The 18,868-nt window shown below is 35.7% G+C and overlaps 1 protein-coding gene across 1 annotated transcript; it reads left to right on the top strand.

Moving 5' to 3' along the window:
- Positions 1 to 17,639: 17,639 nt before the first annotated feature.
- Positions 17,640 to 18,581, top strand: LOC143398461 (olfactory receptor 9K2-like). Its single transcript, XM_076855379.1, has one exon. It carries the CDS (start codon positions 17,640 to 17,642, stop codon positions 18,579 to 18,581), a length of 942 nt encoding a protein of 313 aa, XP_076711494.1.
- Positions 18,582 to 18,868: the final 287 nt, after the last annotated feature.

The following is an 18,868-nucleotide window of genomic DNA, read 5'->3' as shown; positions in this document are numbered from 1 at the left end:
ACAGAGGAACTTACAAACAAATCCAAACCCCCATACAGATGAAGATCACTAGAAGAGTAACCAACTAAATGAAAATCAAGATAATTAAACATATCAAACAAATCAAAATGGCAGGAAAACACAAACACATATCCATAATACCAATGAGTGTACAGTCTCAACTCCCCAATTAAATGATGAGCAAAATGGATCAAAAACCAAGACCCAACTATATGCTGTTTGCAAGAGACTCATCTCATAGGCACCTAGAGGTAGAAAGTTAAAGGATGGAAAAATACTCTAAAAAAAACAAAGTCTGAAAACAAGCAGAAGCAGCTGTTCTCATGTCTGAAAAAGCAGATTTAAAGAAAAATTAGAAGAGAAAAAGGAGGCTACTACATACTGGTAAAGAGAACAATCCAAGAAGACGATATTATGATAGTAAATATATATACCCCAAATGTAAGCATAAATAATTACATAAAAATGTACTTCTTGATATGAGACCCCCGATATATCCCAATACAATAAAATGGAGTGATTATAACATACCCATATCACCAAAAGACAAGTTGTCCAAACGTAAAATCAATGAAGATATTTCTGACTTAAATAATATTATAAATAAAATAGACCTAATAAATATCAACAGAACATTTCACCCCACTACAGCTGAATTTATGAACCTTCTTTTTAACAGCCCATGGAATCTTTTCCAAAATAGACCATATTCTAAATCACAGTGTATGTCTTAGCAAATACAAAAATGTTAGTATAATTCTGTGCACCCTATAAGATCATAATGAAATAACATTAGAAATCAACACCAAGAAAAATAATTGAAACCACATAAACACATGGAGATTGAACTGTACTATTTTAAATGAAAAATGAATTAGAGAAGAAACCAAGAAATTCTGGGAAACAAATGAGGACAGACAAAATATATCAAAATCTTTGGAACAGTATGAAAGCATTACTAGAGGAAAATTTATAGCATAGAGTACCCATATTAATTTATAGCATAGAGTACCCATATTAAAAAAATAGAGGAATTCCAAATAAATAAGCTTGTGCTCCTCCTCAATGTCTTACAAAAGAAAGAACAAAATAATTTCAAAATCAGCAAAAGGTGGGATCTAATTAAGATCATAGTCAAAATCCATGAAATTGAGAATAAAGAAAACCACACAGGACCAATGCAACAAAGGATTGGTTCTTTGAAAGACAAATAAGATTGATCAACCCTTAGACAAACTCCAAAGTAAGAGAAAGAAGGCTCAAATAAACAAAATTAGAGATGCAAAAGGAGATATCGCCATAGACACTTCTGAAATCCAGAGGGTCATTAGAAACTATTTGAAAATTTATACTCAAACTGTGAAATTTAGAAGATAATAAAAAAGTTTTAGATTTTTATGACCTGCCCAAGTTTAACCAGGAAATACAGAAAATCTAAACAGACCAGTATTCTCTCTCATGTCCTGAGTGGGTGAGGGAAAGCATTCCCCTCCACAGGGATGGGCTGGCTGATAAATAAAAGTTAAGAAAATAGTACTATGAAGTAATCACAGGACACAGAAAAGTATGTTTCAGAGTAGGGGCAGCAACAGGCCAAGCTGTCCAGACAGGTGTAGTTTCTAAAGAGAGGAGCCCACATTTATACGGGAAAAGATCAAAGGAATTTCATAGAAAGTTTTTCACCTAAAACAGGATAGAGGTGAGGCTGCCTGGTTCCTGACAGGTCACGCCCATCTCTGATGCTGCTTTGGACCTCTTTGTGGCAGAACTGAGAGGGAGTTCATGTGTATCTGGCCATCTTGACAGCAGGATTGCTGCGTTAAGTTCCCAAATACCAGACCTTCCCACTCACTGTCTTCAAAGACGAAAAGGTCCATGCACATGTCATGGGTGGCTTCCTGCACAATGTCAAGTAATAAAATTGAAGTAGCAATAAAAGGCCTTCTAACAAAGAAAATCCCCAGATGAGATGGATTCTCAGCTTAATTCTACCAGACCTTCAAAAAACAACCAACACCAGTCTTTCTGAAATTATTTCATGAAATTGAAACAGAAGGAACACTCCCAAATACATTCTATGAAACCAGTATAATCCTGATATCTAAACCAGGCAAAGATGCAACAAGAAAAGATACAGGCAAACATCCCTGATGAAAATAGATGCAAATCCTTAATAAAATATTAGCAAACTGCATTAAAAAACACATCAAGACGTAATATACCATTATGAGGGGGGTTTCATCCCAGAGTTGCAAGGTTGGATCAACACTTGCAAGTCAATAAATGTAACTGACCATTTAAATAGAATGAATAATGAGAATCATATGGTTATCTCAATAGATGCAGAAAATAAAAATACTACAACCATTTATTTAAAAAATGCTAAGGAAGCCAGGGACAGAAGGAACTTTCCTCAACATTATAAAGGCTATATGTGAACAACTCACAGTCAACATCATACTGAAAAGAGAAAAACTAAAAGCATTTCCTTTAAAATCAGGAACAAGAAAAGGATGTCTGCTTTCACCACTTCTGTTCAACACAGTTCTCAAAACTCTAGCCAGAACAATTAGGTAAGAGAAGGAAATTAAAGAGATACAAATAGGAGAAGAAAGAATCAAATTATCTCTGTTTACTGATTATATGATCCTAAATCTTGAAGACCCCAAAACTCCAGGAGAAGACATATAAAGCTGATAAATGAATTCAGCAAAGTAGCAGGATACACAATCAATGCTCACAAATCAATAGCTATTCTGTACCCCAACAGTGAATCTGCTGAGAAAGAACTCAGGAAAACTATTCCTTTCACAATAACCTCAAACAAACAAAAAAGCCCCCAAACTTGAAAACCAATCTAACCATGGAGGTGAAAGATCTCTACATTGAACATTATAACACACTGAAGAGAGAAATTGAAGAAGATCTTACAAGAGGGAAAGAACTTCCATGAGCTTGGATGGGCAGAATTATTATTGCAAAAATGGTATACAGATTCAATGAAATTTTCATCAAAATAAAATGCAATTCTTCACAAAACTAGATACTATACTTGATCTAAGCCAGAAGGCCAAACAGGGGTCATTATAAAACTAGAAAAAAAAGATAGTCCTAAAAGTTATTTGGAAGAATAAGAGACCAGAATAACCAACACAACCCTGAACAAGAAAAGCAAGCAGGAGGCATCATGACACCTGATCTCATTTATCCTCAGAGCTATAGTAATAAAACAGCATGGTACTGGAATCTAAATAGACATGAAGACCAATGGAATAGAAGATGCAGAATGAAATCTCCAAACCCACAGACATTGGATACTTGTCAAAAATATGTTGAAGAAAATATAGCCTTTTTAACACATGGTACCTGGACAGCTGGATATTCATAGGTAAAATAATAAAACTAGATCTCTATCTCTCTTCTTGCACAAACATCAAGTCAAAATGGATCAAAGACTTAGGAACTAGTCCAGAAATTTGCAACTGATAAAAGAAAATAGGGTCCATGCTCCATCATATAGGTGTTAGCACTTACTTCCTTAATAAGACCCTTAAAACTAAAAAACAAACAAACAAACAAAAAGAAAAAAACAAGAATCAACAAGTGGGATGGCATTAAATTTAAATGCTTCTGCACAGAAATGTAAACAATTAAGAAAACAGGAGAGGGTCTAAATAATGGAAGAAAATCTTTGCCAGCTACTCCTTCAACAGGGAATTAATATCTAGAATATATAAAGAACTCATAAAACTTAACACCAATAAGTAAGTACCCCAATCAATAAATGGGCAAAAGAACCAAATAAACATTTTTCAAAAGAAGAAACATTAATGACTAACAAATATATGAAAAAATATTCTAGCATCTCTAGCAATGAGGGAAGTGAAAATCAAAACACACTAAGAATTTTTTCTCATTCCAGTCAGAATGGCAATTATCAAGGTCACAAATATAGTAATGCTGGCAGGATGTAGGGAGAAAGGTACACTCTTACATTGTTGGTGTAAAATTAGTACAACCACTCTACAAAGCAGTATGGAGATTCTTCAAAATACTAAGAATGGGGGGCTGCGTGGGCAATAGTGCATGCCAAAACTTGTAACTCTGTTTTTCCATCCCAGTACCCTTCCCATTATTTCTTGGGTTTAGGGAGAGGCAAACATCACACAGAAGGGTTCCCTCCCCCTTCTGTGTGGTGTTTGCCTTGCCCTAACCCCAAGGAAGGTGGGAAGAAGGCCTCCACCTCTCTCAGAAAGCTTATTAGATAAATCTTGGGACAGTGTGGAAGAAGTGGCCAAGAGGCAAGATAGAGGGCTGGTCCTTGGTTTGCCCTCCCACACCAGAAAGCTTTTGTACTCTTCACTTTGTGCCACTTGGCTACTGTTATGTAGTTTTCAATAGCTTAGTTTTAAAAGACTCATTAAAAAAAAAACAGTAAAAAAAAAAAGCAATTTTGAAGCGACTCTCCAAATAGAGTTGGTTCTGTATCATTTGTATTAAATATGAACTTGAGAACAAATCTTCTTATGTCTGTTTTTTTTAACCACAGGGACACAGTGAATGCAGTGCCACTGTGTGTTTTCTTTTGTCTTTTACTGTGTGAAACAACTTATTGTGGTGTTACTTTTTATTGTTTAAATGAATATACCTTGTTGAATGGTGTTGTTCTTTAGTGGTTGCTTGTGGTACGTGTGTTTCTTTTTAAATGTTTTCCTGTTTTGTTTTTTTGAAACTGTATAAAGTTTTTGCTCCTCAGAATAAGCATCTTATATATAACAACTTATTTGTACAAGGTTTTTAAATTTATATGTAAAAATGGATAAATTTTTTGTTTCCCTTTTTGATTTATTTTGTCTGAAACCCAGATGTCATCAAAGGGCATTCATAGTTGCATTAAGAATCAGTAGCATTAACAAAAGTTTCTTTAAAAGCCATTATGTAAAACAAGACCTGAACATTACTGAGGGAATCTTAGCAAAGCTGTCTGAGCGACAGAGGGAACTGCCTGTTGCCCCTTTGAACTCCTACTCAAATGACTGGACCCCCCCTAGGGGTATGGACTGACTGTGTGCAAAACTTGATGTGCCAAAATTCTCAGTGACTTTAGCTTTTTCCCTGTTTTTGATGCTGTACTTTTTGTTCTGTGATGTTATATAAGTAGATTTGTATGTAGCTTTAATTTCACCTATAAAATATTGTGTTTGGTAGCAGATTGTCCAAAGCATTTTAAACAAAGAGGCATAAACACTTAAGAGCCAAAATTCTGCATATTGGATTATTCTTAAATGAAAAACCAGCTGCCACTTTTATGTATGTACACATACAAGTAGGTAGTGAATTTTAAAACAAACAAATAAAAAAGCAAAAAACCAAAAACCCTAGATGTGATGAAGTTGCAAAATCCTGTATAAAGCTGAAAGCTATTCATTCAGTGGCATTATTGTTGACATGAAGTGATTATAAAACTGCCTTTAATTTTTCCCTGGTTTATTAAAAAACTAACTATAATATTTCTTTTTGTGTGTGAATTCTTTCAATATTTCCTAACATTTATGATATTACCGGTCCATTTCATACTCTTATTCCAAGTTCATCTTTAAAGGCTTGGAAGCCATTTTTGTATTGAATAAATGTTCATGCTGTACAGTGTCTGTAGCACACCATTCTGGATTAATAAAAGAAATTTAGTATGTGTAGATTAAGAAAAAACATAAAAAAACAAAAAACTAGGAATGCAAACACCATATGACCTAGCTATTATACCCCTTGGAATTTATCCAAAAGATATATTTATAGCAGCAGGATTCTCAATAGCCAAATTATGGAATCAGCCCAGATGCCTGCCAAGAGATGAGTGGACCAATAAAATGTGGTATATATACACAGTGCAGTTTTACTTAGCCATAAAGAAGAATGAAATTTTGGCATTTGCTAGTAAGCCAGACTCAGAGAATCAAGGGTCAAATGTTTTCTCTCATATGTGGAAGCTAGAGCAAAATAAAGGAAAGAAGGTGGGTAGAGTATGTGGAGGGATTAGATATTACAATGATATAGAGAACATCAGTGGAATAGAAGAAGGAGATCAAAAGAGAAGGATGAGGGATGGGAAAGGGGAGGAAATATAGAATGAATTTAACACAATCACATTATGAGAATATATGTATATGCCTCATGGAATTTTACCTTTATGAATATGTAGAAGGTACCAGTAAAAATGAATAAATAAACAAATGAAGGAAGATCAGAAGAGAAAGGAGACTGCAGGAGGGAAGTGGGGTGGGAATGTTGGGGAGAGGGGATTGAAATCATATTCCATGAATGTATGGTTTTGTCAAAATGAACCCAAATACTATGTATAATTATAAAATGCTAAAATAAAAAATTAAAAATAATGTTAAGGTGAAAATCTTTGTAAATACTATGTGAAAATTGTAATGGGTGCTACTTGGGGAAGAGATACCTAAAGAGTTTCATTATTCTGAACTTTTGGCTTGGATTTGGGAAAAGAGGTGATGGAACAGGCACAATATGAGCACAAGCCATTACAAATAATAATAACCTAAGTACAGAGTGAAAATAAACATGGACAAAAATAACAATATTTGGGAATTTCAGCTTATTCAGAAGTAGATATAATTAAAAATTTGCTTTAAAAGCCAAAGCAAATCTAAGTGACAAGAGCAATGCTGGAGGTAACAGAAGACCCAACTTCAAATTATCCTAAAGAACTACAGTAACAGAAACAGTAAGGGATTGGTATCAAAACAGACACATAGGCCAGTGGAATAGAATAGAAGACAAAGACACAAATTCACATAGACACAGTTAACTGATTCTTGAGATGTTAAAGCGAGATGGCAATAAATCACCCAGTCAATCTTAAGACAGGAGACGGAACTTATTCACAAGTTGGTGTTCTAGATTCACCAGCTGGTGGGCCAAGGGTAGGCTGCAAGTCTACACCCTTAAACCCCCTCCCAGGGTTTGAGTACACAATTTATAGTCCCTAACCATATTAAAGCATAAGTGGCTGTGATTCAAAACCATAAGCAAACATCAGGAGATCTAAAACCATAAGCAGAAAAGTGAGTGGGCCAAAATGTCCCTAGTTGAGTACAAGTTAAAGAATGGTTATTAACTACTAGCCAATCAATCTCTGACAGGGTAAATTGTTAAAGAAAAATAGAAACCAAAGAGAGGACACTTTTCTATTGTATAAGAATTGCCATTTTGTGTTAACAAATATACTATTCTAAGGAACTGTTGATGGGTACAGAGGTGGGGCTTTCCATGGGAGAAGCATTTCTTACATGATGTGGAGTCTCAGGGAAAATGGAGTCTGTTTGGTCATTGCCTGTATAACCTGCCCCATAAGAGACAAAGCTGCCAAAAACACTGAAGAAAATGTAGATCTTTAAACAAATGGTGATGGGAAAACTGTATCCATAAGTAGAAGAATGAAACTAGATCCTTACCTCTGATTCTGCATAAAAGTCAACTCAATTCCCTTTCAAAGGATTTATCACTGATATACAGAAATGCCTTTGATTTATGGGTGTTGATTTTATATCCTGCTATGTTGCTGAATTTATTTACTAGTTCTAGAAGCTTTCTGGTGGAACTCTTTGGGTCTTCCAAGTATAGAATCACATGGTCAGCAAATAGTGCTAATTTAAGTTCTTTTTTTCCTATATGTATCCCTTTGATTTCTTTCATCTAATTTCTCTGCTAGTGTTTCAAGAACTATGTTAAATAGAAGTGGTGAAAAAGAGCATCCCTGTCATGTTCCAGATTTTAGAGGGAATGCCTTCAATTTTTCTCCATATAGAATGATGTTAACCTCAGGCTTAGCATAGATAGCCTTTAAAATGTTGAGATATGTTCCTGGTTTTCCTATTTTTTCTAGGGTTTTGAACATGAAGGGGTGCTGTATTTTGTCAAGTGCTTTTTCTGCATCTACTGAAATGATCATATGATTCTTATCTTTGAGTCTATTGATGTAGTGAATTACATTTATTGATTTCCTTATGTTGAACCAAACGTGCATCCCTGGGATTAATCCCACTTGATCGTGGTACACAACCTTTTTGATATGTTTTTGTATTCAATTTGCCAGGATTTTATTGAGAATTTTTGTATCTATGTTCATAAGAGATATTGGTCTAAAGTTTTCTTTCTTTGATGTGTCTTTGCCTAGTTTTGGAATCATGGTGATATTGCCTTCATAGAATGAGTTTGGAACTGCTCCCTCTTTTTCTACTTCCTGAAATAAATTGAAGAGTATTGGTATTATTTCTTTTTTAAAGGTCTTGTAGAACTTGGCTGTGTAACTGTCTGGTCCTGGGCTTTTATTTGTTGGTAGATTTCTGATAGTGTCTTCTATTTCATCACTTGATATTGGTCTGTTTAAATTGTGTACTTCCTGATTCAGTCTGGGCAAGTCATATGACTTAAGAAATTTGTCAATGCCTTCACTATCTTCTATTTTATTGGAGTATAAGTTTTCAAAGTAATTTCTAATTATCCTCTGTATTTCTGTAGTGTCTGTTGTGATAGTATCTTTTTCATCACGTATGCTCATAATTTGAATTCTCTCTCTCCTTCTCTTCGTTAGTGTAGCTAAGTGTCTGTCAATTTTATTCATTTTTTCAAAGAACCAACTTTTTGTTTTGTCAATTTTTTCAGTTGTTTCTTTTGTTTCAATTTCATTGATTTCAGCTCTAATTTTAATTATTTCTTGCTTTCTACTGATTTTGCTGTTGAATTGTTCTTCTTTCTCTAGGGCTTTGAGATGTAAAGTGAGGTCATTTATTTGTTGACTTTTTCTTCTTTTAAGGAATGAACTCCATGCAATAAACTTTCCTCTTAGAATTTCTTTCATAGTGTCCCAGAGATTTTAATATGTTGTGTCTAGGCTCCCATTTATCTCTAAGAATTTTTTAATCTCTTCTTTTATGTAGAAGCCCATTGCTCACTCAGTAGCATATTTGGTCTCCAGGTGTTGAAGTAATTTTTATTTTTTATTTTGTCATTGATTTCCAATTTCATTCCATTATGATCTGATAAAATACATGGTAGTATCTCTACTTTTTTTATATTTGCTAAGAGTTGCTTTGTGGCATAGTATATGGTCTATTTTAGAGAAGGATCCACGTGCTGCTGAGAAGAAAGTCTATCTGCTTGATGCAGATTGAAATATTCTACATATGTCAGTTAAGCCTAAGTTATTGATTGTATTATTGAGTTCTCAAGATTCTTTATTCAACTTTTTTTGCAAGATCTATCCAGTGGTGAGAGAAGTGTGTTAATGTTACCCAAGATTATTGTGTTGTGATCAATTTGACTCTTGAACTTGAGAAGAATTTGTTTGATGAACATAGCTGCACCGTTGTTTGGGGCATATATATTTATGATTGTTATGTCTTGTTGGAGTATGGTTCCCTTGAGAAGTATGTAATTTCCATCTTTATACCTTTTGATTAACTTTGTCTTGAAGTCTACTTTATTTGATATACAAGGATGGAAACTCCTGTTTGCTTCCTCAGTTCATGTGAGTGGTATGATTTGTCCCAACCTCTCACCTTCAGTCTGTGTATGTCTTTACCTATCAGATGAGTCTCCTGGAGGCAGCATATGTTGGGTCTTTTTTAATCCAATCTGTTACTCTATATCTTTTGATTGGTGAGTTTAAGCCATTAACATTCAGTGTTACTTAAGACATGGTTTGTATTCCCAGCCATATTTGTTTATTTTTGTTATTTAACTTGACTTGATTTTCTTCTTTGATTAGTTTTTCCTTTAGGGTACTACCTTCTTCTGTTGATTTTCATTGTTGTTTTTTGATTCCTTTTCATGGAATATTTTTCCAAGGATGTTTTACAGTGTCGGTTTTCTAGCTATAAATTCTTTTAACTTTTGTTTATCATGGAAAGTTTTTATTTCATCTTCAATCTAAAGCTTAATTTTGCTGGATACAAGATTCTTGGTTGGCACCCATTATCTTTAAAGCTTGATATATGTTATTCCAGGATCTTCCTGCTTTCAGGGTCTGTGTTGAAAAATCTGCCATTATCTTAATTGGTTTTCCTTTATATGTAATCTGATTCCTTTCTCTTGTGGCTTTTAAAATTCTCTCCTTATTCTGTATGTTGGGCATTTTTATTATAATGTGACTTGGTGTGGATCTGTTGTGATTTTGTACACTCAGCATCCTGTAGGCTTCTTGAATTTGGATTTCCAATTCAATCTTCATGTTTAAAATATTTTCTGATATTATTTCATTGAATAGATTGTTCATTCCTTTGGTTTAGACCCCTATGCCTTTTTATATCACAATTATTCTTAAATTTAGTCTTTTTATGCTATTCCATATTTCTTGAATGTTCTACTTGTGGTTTCTTACTATTATCACTGTGTGGTCTATATTTTTTTCAAGATTATATATTTTGTCTTCATTATCTAATGTCCTATCTTCCAAGTGGTCTACTCTGTAGGTGATGCTTTCATTTGAGCTTTTAATTTGGTTTATTATTTCTTTCATTTCAAGGATTTTCTGTTTGGTTGGTTTTTTGTTTTGTTTTGTTTTTGTTTTTTAGCACCTCTATCTCCCTGTTGAGGTGATCTTTTGCTTTGTGTATTTATTTATGTAACTCCTTGTCGAAGTGATCTTTCATTGCCTTATTGGCTCTCTTATATCTTCCTTGGGTTCCCAGAACATTTTAACTATGTATATCCTAAATTCCTTCTCTTTCTCTGTCATTTCTCCTGCTGTGGCTGCCAATGATTCTAATGATGTGGTGTCTTCATTTGTTTGGGGCACCTTCTTCCCTTGTCTTTTCATGTTGCTTGTGTGTCTTGCTTTCCAGCTCTGTGGGTCTAGATTGTTATTGTTTTTACCCTATAGGTTTGTAGTGCTCTTGTAGGGTTCCAAGACCTCTCCTTTGTGGGAAAGGACAATGTTAACAGATCCAAATATCAACAATATACCACCTATGAACAATTTGTTGTTATGAATACAATTATAGATTAGTCTCGATGTACAAAAATATTGGATTCAATTATTATCTAAAATATAATCAGTAGCTTTGTAATAAGGTTTACAGTTTCTGACAATGGACAATAACCTGAGGAGGTAGGATGTGAGGATATAGAGTCAATATATCTTAGGAAGTATAAAGGAGAAATCTAGTGAAGAGGGTTAATAGCAAGAGAATAGACAGGAAGTAATTTAGGGTAGGCAAGTACATGGGAAGACAGTAGAATACATAAAACAAACTGTATTTTTAGAAAAATACAGATGTTAAAACAGTAAAATTTGGAGGGGAAAACACAAATGAAAGAATAAAAAGGAAAAGAAAAAAGGGGGCATATACAACACCTCTATATTATATTATTCAGATGACTCAGTCCTCAAAGTCCTATTTCTTTTTTTTTTTTAATATTTTTTTTATTGGTTGTTCAAAACATTACAAAGCTCATGGCATATCATCTTCCATACATTTGATTCAAATGGGTTATCAGCTCCCATTTTTACCCCAAATACAAGTTGCAGAATCACATCGGTTACACATCCGCATTTTTACATAATACCATATTAATGACTGTTGTATTCTGCTACCTTTCCTATCCCCTACTATCCCCCCTCCCCTTCCCTCTCTTCTTCCCTCTCTACCCCATCTGCTGTGGTTTAATTCTCTCCCTTTTTTTTCCCTTTCCCCTCACAAACTCTTATATGTAGTTTTATGTAACACTGAGGGTCTCATTCCATTTCCATACAGTTTCCCTTCTCTCTCCCTCTCTCCCACCCCACTCGTCTCTGTTAAATGTTAATCTTTTCCTCATGCTCTTCTTCCCTGTTCTGATCTTGGTTGCTCTCTTTATATCAAAGGAGACATTTGGCATTTGTTTTTTAAGGATTGGCTAGCTTCACTTAGCATTATCTGCTCTAATGCCATCCATTTCCCTGCAAAATCCATGATTTTGTCATTTTTTAGTGCTGCGTAATACTCCATTGTGTATAGATGCCACAGTTTTTTAATCCATTCATCTATTGAAGGGCATCTAGGTTGATTCCAAAGTCTAGCTATTGTGAATTGTGCTGCTATAAAAAATTAAACAATAAGATAACAAACAACCCTATCAACAAATGGGCCAAGGACCTGAACAGACACTTCTCAGAAGAAGACATATAGTCAATCAATAAGTATATGAAAAATATGGTATTATGTAAAAATGTGGATGTGTAACCGATGTGATTCTGAAATCTTTGTAATGTTTTGAATAAAAAAAAAATAAAATAAAATAAAATAAAATAAAAAAGTATATGAAAAAATGCTCACCATCTCTAGCAGTCAGAGAAATGCAAATCAAAACCACCCTAAGATACCATCTCACTCCAGTAAGATTGGCAGCCATTAGGAAGTCAAGTAACAATAAGTGCTGGCGAGGATGTGGGGAAAAGGGTACACTTGTACATTGCTGGTGGGACTGCAAAACGGTGCTGCCAATATGGAAAGCAGTATGGAGATACCTAGGAAAGCTGGGAATGGAACCACCATTTGACCCAGCTATTGCCCTTCTCGGACTATTCCCTGAGGACCTCAAAAGAGCATACTATAGGGATACTGCCACTTCAAAGTCCTATTTCATGCAAAGTTCTTGGTTTCACATATGTTGGGGATGTGAGGGCCAGAGGATGGAGGGGTAGAAGAGAAAAAAAACAGACAAAAACTCAAAGGAAGAAACCAGGATTGTAGCTAGCTTTAGCAATCCGTATCTTTTCCTGCTTCTCTTCTCATTCAGCAAGTGGCATTGTCTGTTGTAAGCTAGTGTCTCTGCCCTCTAGATGATGGGGGTAAACAGGGTGGGAAGGCTGGTCCTGGTGCAGGGCGCCTGGATGCGGGGAGTGGCACCCACCAGTCCCCTGCAGAAAGATTGCACCTCAAGGGTCTCTTTTTGGGACCACTCACTCATGACGTGAGTGCCCGGTACTATCTCCATCTCTTGCCTAGAGATTTCTCAGTTCCTGGTTTCTCCCTCTCCCCTAGCAGTCATTTCCCCATTGAGCTCCCGTGGGCAGCTCCCTGGTTGCACTGCACACCTGTGTTGGGCAGCTATTGTGTTGGGTTACCACAGCTGGGGAGGGGGGAAGGTTGGAAATCTGGTACCTGGCTGCCGGAGATCCAATCTGAGAACTGCCCCCAACTAATTGGTGAGAATGTTGAGTCAAGATGGCTGCAGTCTGCTTTCAGCACCGGGGTGTCTGGTGAGGTGAAGGGAGCCTGGTGAGGTGGGGGGAGCCAGGCAATGGCGTTGTGCTGTGGGTAGGTAGCAGCTGAGTGACCTGCGTGGGAGCAGAGCAAAGTCCTGGCGATCTGCAGATGTGTTGATAGGTGATTCTGCTAAGGCGCTCACAAAGACTCGCGTGGACAGGAACTTCCGGGCTTTGGGTCCTGCTCCAAACCAGGCATCCTACTCGAACCCTGAGGCCTGGAGCTCTGTGTGGGGTCACAGCACTGGTGATTTTTGCAGAGAGCAGCTGGATAGGGGTCCTCTAACACTCTCAGAGATGTAGTATTCCGACTAGGCAAGATCTCTGGGTCTGGCTGTGTGGGCATTGGGCAGCTCACTCCCTTCCCACCACCATGATGGATCCTCAGACTCCTAAATTTTAACCAAAAAAAAAAAAAAAAGAATCAGTAAGTGGAATGGTATCATATTAAAAAACTTTCACATAGCAAAGGAAGCAATTAATAGTGTGAACATAGAGTGTATAGCATGGGAGAAAATCCTTGCCAATCCTCCTGACAGGGAATTAATATCTGAATATTTAAAGGACTCAGAGAACTTAAGACCAAAACTCAAATAATACAGTCAGTAAATTGGCCAATGAACTAAACGAACATTTACCTAAAGAAGAAAGGCAAATGACCAACAAATATATGAAAAAGAGTTCAACATCCTTAGCAATCTGGTAAAGGCAAATAAAATATACATTGAGATTCAGTCTTACTCCAGTTAGAATGCCAGTCATCAAGAATACAATTAACAACAATTGCTGCCAAGAATGTGGGGGAAAAGGTACATTTATTCATTGTTGGTAGGACTGTAAGTTAGTACAACTATGGAAATCAGTATGGATTTCGAAAATCAGTATATTGTAGAGTAAGATTTGCTAGAGTTCTAAATATTTATTTCCTCCAATTTATCACTCCTTTGATTACTTCTTATATTTTATGGAAAAAGGACATTCTGATATCTGGATCCTCATACTTGAGGTGTAGCTAGACTCACAGTATTAAGTTCACCAATGGCAACAAGGTCTTACATTCAAATATTTATTTGTAAAACATTAATATTAATTTAAATTTTGGCTATATTAATAACATGGTCTATAATATAATTTATGCTATAATATGCAAAATAGAAATCCAGCAAAAGTTAGGATCCTATGAAAAATCAGGAGAAATGAACTATAAGCTGATATGTAAAAGAAGCAAAAAATAAATTTATTGTGACTGTTGAAGGTGTAAATTGAAGAATGAAAACTTCATAAAATATATTTTCTAAAGCAAGTTTTTCTATCCATAAGTCATATCCCAAAAGACCCCGTGTTAATTTAGGTGAGTAATAAGGGTAGATATCATCCTTTTTATTATCTGTCCCTGTTGGCCCACATGGGATGGACCTGGAGCTTTCTGTTCTAATCACTCATGGTTGAGTTATTCCTCTCCTCACCCAGAGGGACAACTTTCTACTCAGTCTTTGCTGTAATTACCTGAAATTGTTGCAGTAATGCTAACTAAAGATAGCGTTGATTTCTCCTGCTCTATTCCTGCAGGTCATTAGGGAATTTCTCTATTCATTGGTGATTTTATTTTTCTGTTTTACTTTCATTGGTTTCATTTTCAGGCCTATAAAATATACCCTAATACGGAAGAGCCATGCTCACAGAGTGTGATTTAAAGGTTCAGTTGCGTTTTCTTTTTAGTCTTATTAACAAATGTTCAAAGGCCTGGAAGAGGGCTTAAGAGATCAACTCTTTTATCTCTTGTCTGTAGGAAGGGGTGCACATTTAAAGGGGATTTTCAGGCACTACTAAGAAAATGAAAAAGAACCACTCAGTTAGAGAATGAGATATTAATCTATGGGCAGAACCTAAAACTGAGAATAAAATGTCTAATCCAGCTTTTAATATCTTGTGCTTAACTTTTGTGTATAATTCTTAATTCTGAAGTTGGCTTTAAGTACATTTATCTAGTTGTACAATTGTTTTTTTTACCTTTCTAGAATTAAAGGCAGTAACTTTTGTGTCCTTGCATCCACTATTACAAAATCACTATTCAGAAGCAGTAAGGAAAGAAGAAATATTCAGGTAAGAAGTAACATAAACTTATTTATTTCACTCAAATAACTAGTTATCCATGAGCTTGTGTGCTTTTTTTAAAGTAGATAACCAATGACTTATTTTGTAGACTGGCACTATGGAGAGGAGCATGGGATAGAGCAAGGATGTTCACGTGGCAGCCAAGAAGCAGGGGCAGGGGCTTGTGTATGCTTCAAAGAATAAAATTTATAATGAGTAAAACTTTCTTCTTACCAATTATGTACAAAAGAAATCAGTACTCACCTTAGAAAGTAATACCCTTTTTATTGAAAGGCAGATGATTATATCTTGGTTATTTTTAAGTGAATGTAGACAAAGAAGAAAAAGCAATGCATTTGTACATTTTTAAAAATCATTTTGCAGTTCTGGAGATTGAACCCCTGGCCTTGAGTAGGCTGGGGGTGTGCTCTACTTCTGAGCTACTAACCTAGCCTTGCCTCTGTACTGTGAGAAGAAACTTGATGCAAAGACTGCCACATTCTCTCATCCTGGCTGGTACACAGTAGGTGGCCCACAAGTGTTTACTGATTTAATAAATGATTGGGTGAATACACATTATTCTTGAAAAAGTAGTGGTCTCAAAATAGTAATTTCCTGTCCACTAAGATACTGGTCGATGTAGTGACAGATAACATACCTGAGGAACAAAAATGGGAATTAGAAATAAAATGAAAGCTTACAGCTAAATATTGTCAAATATCCATTTGTGTGGTGTGAATCTGGTGCCTTTGACAGGCCTTCTTATTTTCTCTAAAAATTTATAATCTTTTTTCCCTGTTCTATTGTCACTGTTTTACCACAGTATTAGAGTGGAATTGTTCTCACACCCCCAGTGCCTTTTTCAAAAACTAATTTAAGATTGAGTGGATTTTAGACAGAAATGATAGCCATAGGGTAGACAGGAGTTCTAAGAATCATAACTGAGCTGTTACCCATTGGGTGTCTTCTTGTGAATTCTGTTTTTAACTTTTTAAAAGAAAAGCTGGTATTGAGAAGAGAGAGGAGAGAGATCAAGCGATGAGAAGGTGATGATAGCAACAGGAGTTGAGGGTTTGGAGAGTAGACAGAGGAGACAGAGTGGTCACCGGTGTGAGGGAAGATGGGAGCAAAGGACAAAGGAAAGTGCCCCTGTCACCCATGCCAGGCCAACACAGAGTAATTTTAGATCATTGGCTGCTTTTGATAAGTGACATAATCTCTCTATTCTGCTGAGGAAGGGACTATTAAAGGAAGATTTTAAAATCTAAATACAATAAATAAATGACCATGTCACTTCATTGTTCAAAACAGAAAAAAAGCTTTAAGACAAACAAATCAGAGTATTTAATTGTGATAGACTCAAAGCAATTATTATGACCATTTAAATACCTTTAGAAACCTTTAATATTAGAGATCATAAAATCAGCTTTCTCAACTGATATTTCTTCTTCCTAACCAAAAAATTTTGTACATACATTGTTTTAAAGTTTCCTTTTTGTTGTTGTTGTTGTTTTTGGTTGCACAGATGGTCAATCTAGTTTCTTGTACAGAGGTTTGTAGGTTTGTAAAAATCATAGGCTCTTTCTCTGGAAGCACATCTGGACAGTGTTCATGTCAAGAAATTAAAAGGCATGTTATTTTTAAGGTTTTCTAGTTCATGATATATAACTAAAGTTATTTAAAATTCTCAGAAATTATGAATACTATACTGACCTCTAATAATATCTCATGTCTATTCATGGAGTTTTAAATCACTCTTTAATTTTGATACTTCTTTTGCAATAATAATTTTTGTTTATTACAAGATTCATTTAACAAAACATGACAAAAATTATTATTACAAAAGAAGCATTATTGAGGATAAAAATAAAGTGTAAATTACCAGATAAATGTGAAAAAAAATTGTACATCTCTCAAAACTGTCAGATATGTTAAACGTACCACATAAATAAAGTGGTGACCTCAATCGATAGAAAGAAATAGCTCTTTAGTAGTGAAAGCATATGTGATATACTGGGAAGAGCACTGGATGCCAAGACATATATTAGAAAGCCATGAGTTTGTGTGATGATCAGCAATTTCAATATACCTCAGATTCAATTCCTATAAAAGGATATAACAATTCAAACCTACAAGAAGTGGGTGGCTTAAAAGAGATGAAAATACAAATCTCAACGTCTTCTCCAAGAAAAAAAAAGGATATTTTATGATACTAGAGCAAAGGTATAAAATTTAATTCTTAACCTTGTCTCATACCTCCTAGTAGGTTCTTGCCATGAGTGACAAGGGAGGAAACAACCACTCGGATGTAACTGACTTCATTCTTGCAGGCTTCAGGGTGCCTCCAGAGTTCTATGTTCTCCTCTTCCTCCTGTTCCTGCTGATCTATGGCATGGTCCTTTTGGGGAACATTAGTATGATGGCAGTCATTGTGACTGACTCCCAGCTGAACACACCAATGTATTTTTTTCTAGGAAATCTGTCTTTCATTGACCTCTCCTACTCCACTGTTATTGCTCCTAAAGCCATGGTCATCTTCCTGTCTGAGAAAAAAACCATATCCTTTGGAGGATGTGCTGCCCAGCTTTTCTTTTTTACACTCTTCATTGTAACAGAGGGATTTGTCCTGGCAGCCATGGCCTATGACCGCTTCAGTGCCATCTGCAATCCTCTTCTTTATAGTGTCTACATGTCAAGACGCCTCTGCAGCCAGCTGATGGCTGGTTCCTATTTCTGTGGCTGGGTCAGTTCCACCATTCAAGTCAGTGTGACATTCTCAGTGTCTTTTTGTGCATACCGAGTCATTGATCACTTCTACTGTGATTCTTACCAAATTGAGAAGATCTCCTGCTCTAATCTCTTTGTCAATAAGATGGTCTCTCTGAGTTTGGCTATCTTCATTATTTTGCCTACAATAGTTGTCATTGTAGTATCTTACATGTACATTGTGTCCACAGTCTTGAAGATTCCCTCCACCGAAGGGAGAAAGAAAGCCTTCTCCACCTGCAGCTCCCACCTTGGGGTGGTGAGTGTGCTTTATGGGACTGTCTCGTTTGTGTATCTCGTACCTCCCAGCAATCCTGAACTCCGAAAAGTGGCCTCAGTATTTTACATACTGGTAACACCCATGTTAAACCCTCTGATCTACTCTCTAAGAAACAAAGATGTCAAACAAGCTTTGAGAAAAATCCTAGGAAACAAGAAAGTTTTACCTTAATTCTCCTTTCTTGGTGTTTCCTCATTGAGGGTCCCACTGATTTATCCTGGTTTGATTTTAATATGAGATCAAGTTTGAGTCATTCAGGGAGTTTTTAAGCTGACCACCTCACTAATGATTTATTACTAATGAAGGGGTAGTATTCATCCATCATTCATTCTTCTATAAAAGAACAGTGTTATGTCTGCATATCTTAGACATCAATAAAATTTGCAGCCATTTCATGAATAGAAATACAATTTTCACTCTTTCTCATTTTATCTTTATGACAGTGGGAGAAAGGGGGA

This window comes from Callospermophilus lateralis, chromosome 4 (genome assembly GCF_048772815.1).
Source record: "Callospermophilus lateralis isolate mCalLat2 chromosome 4, mCalLat2.hap1, whole genome shotgun sequence".
In the NCBI taxonomy this organism is placed as follows: Eukaryota; Metazoa; Chordata; class Mammalia; order Rodentia; family Sciuridae; genus Callospermophilus; species Callospermophilus lateralis.
Note: the sequence above shows the minus strand (reverse complement) of the source record. Positions and strands in the feature narration are given on the sequence as shown.

What these genes read in the sequence shown, in the direction of transcription:
- LOC143398461 (XM_076855379.1), top strand. Translation starts at nt 17,640, where the DNA reads ATGAGTGACAAGGGAGGAAACAACCACTCGGATGTAACTGACTTCATT.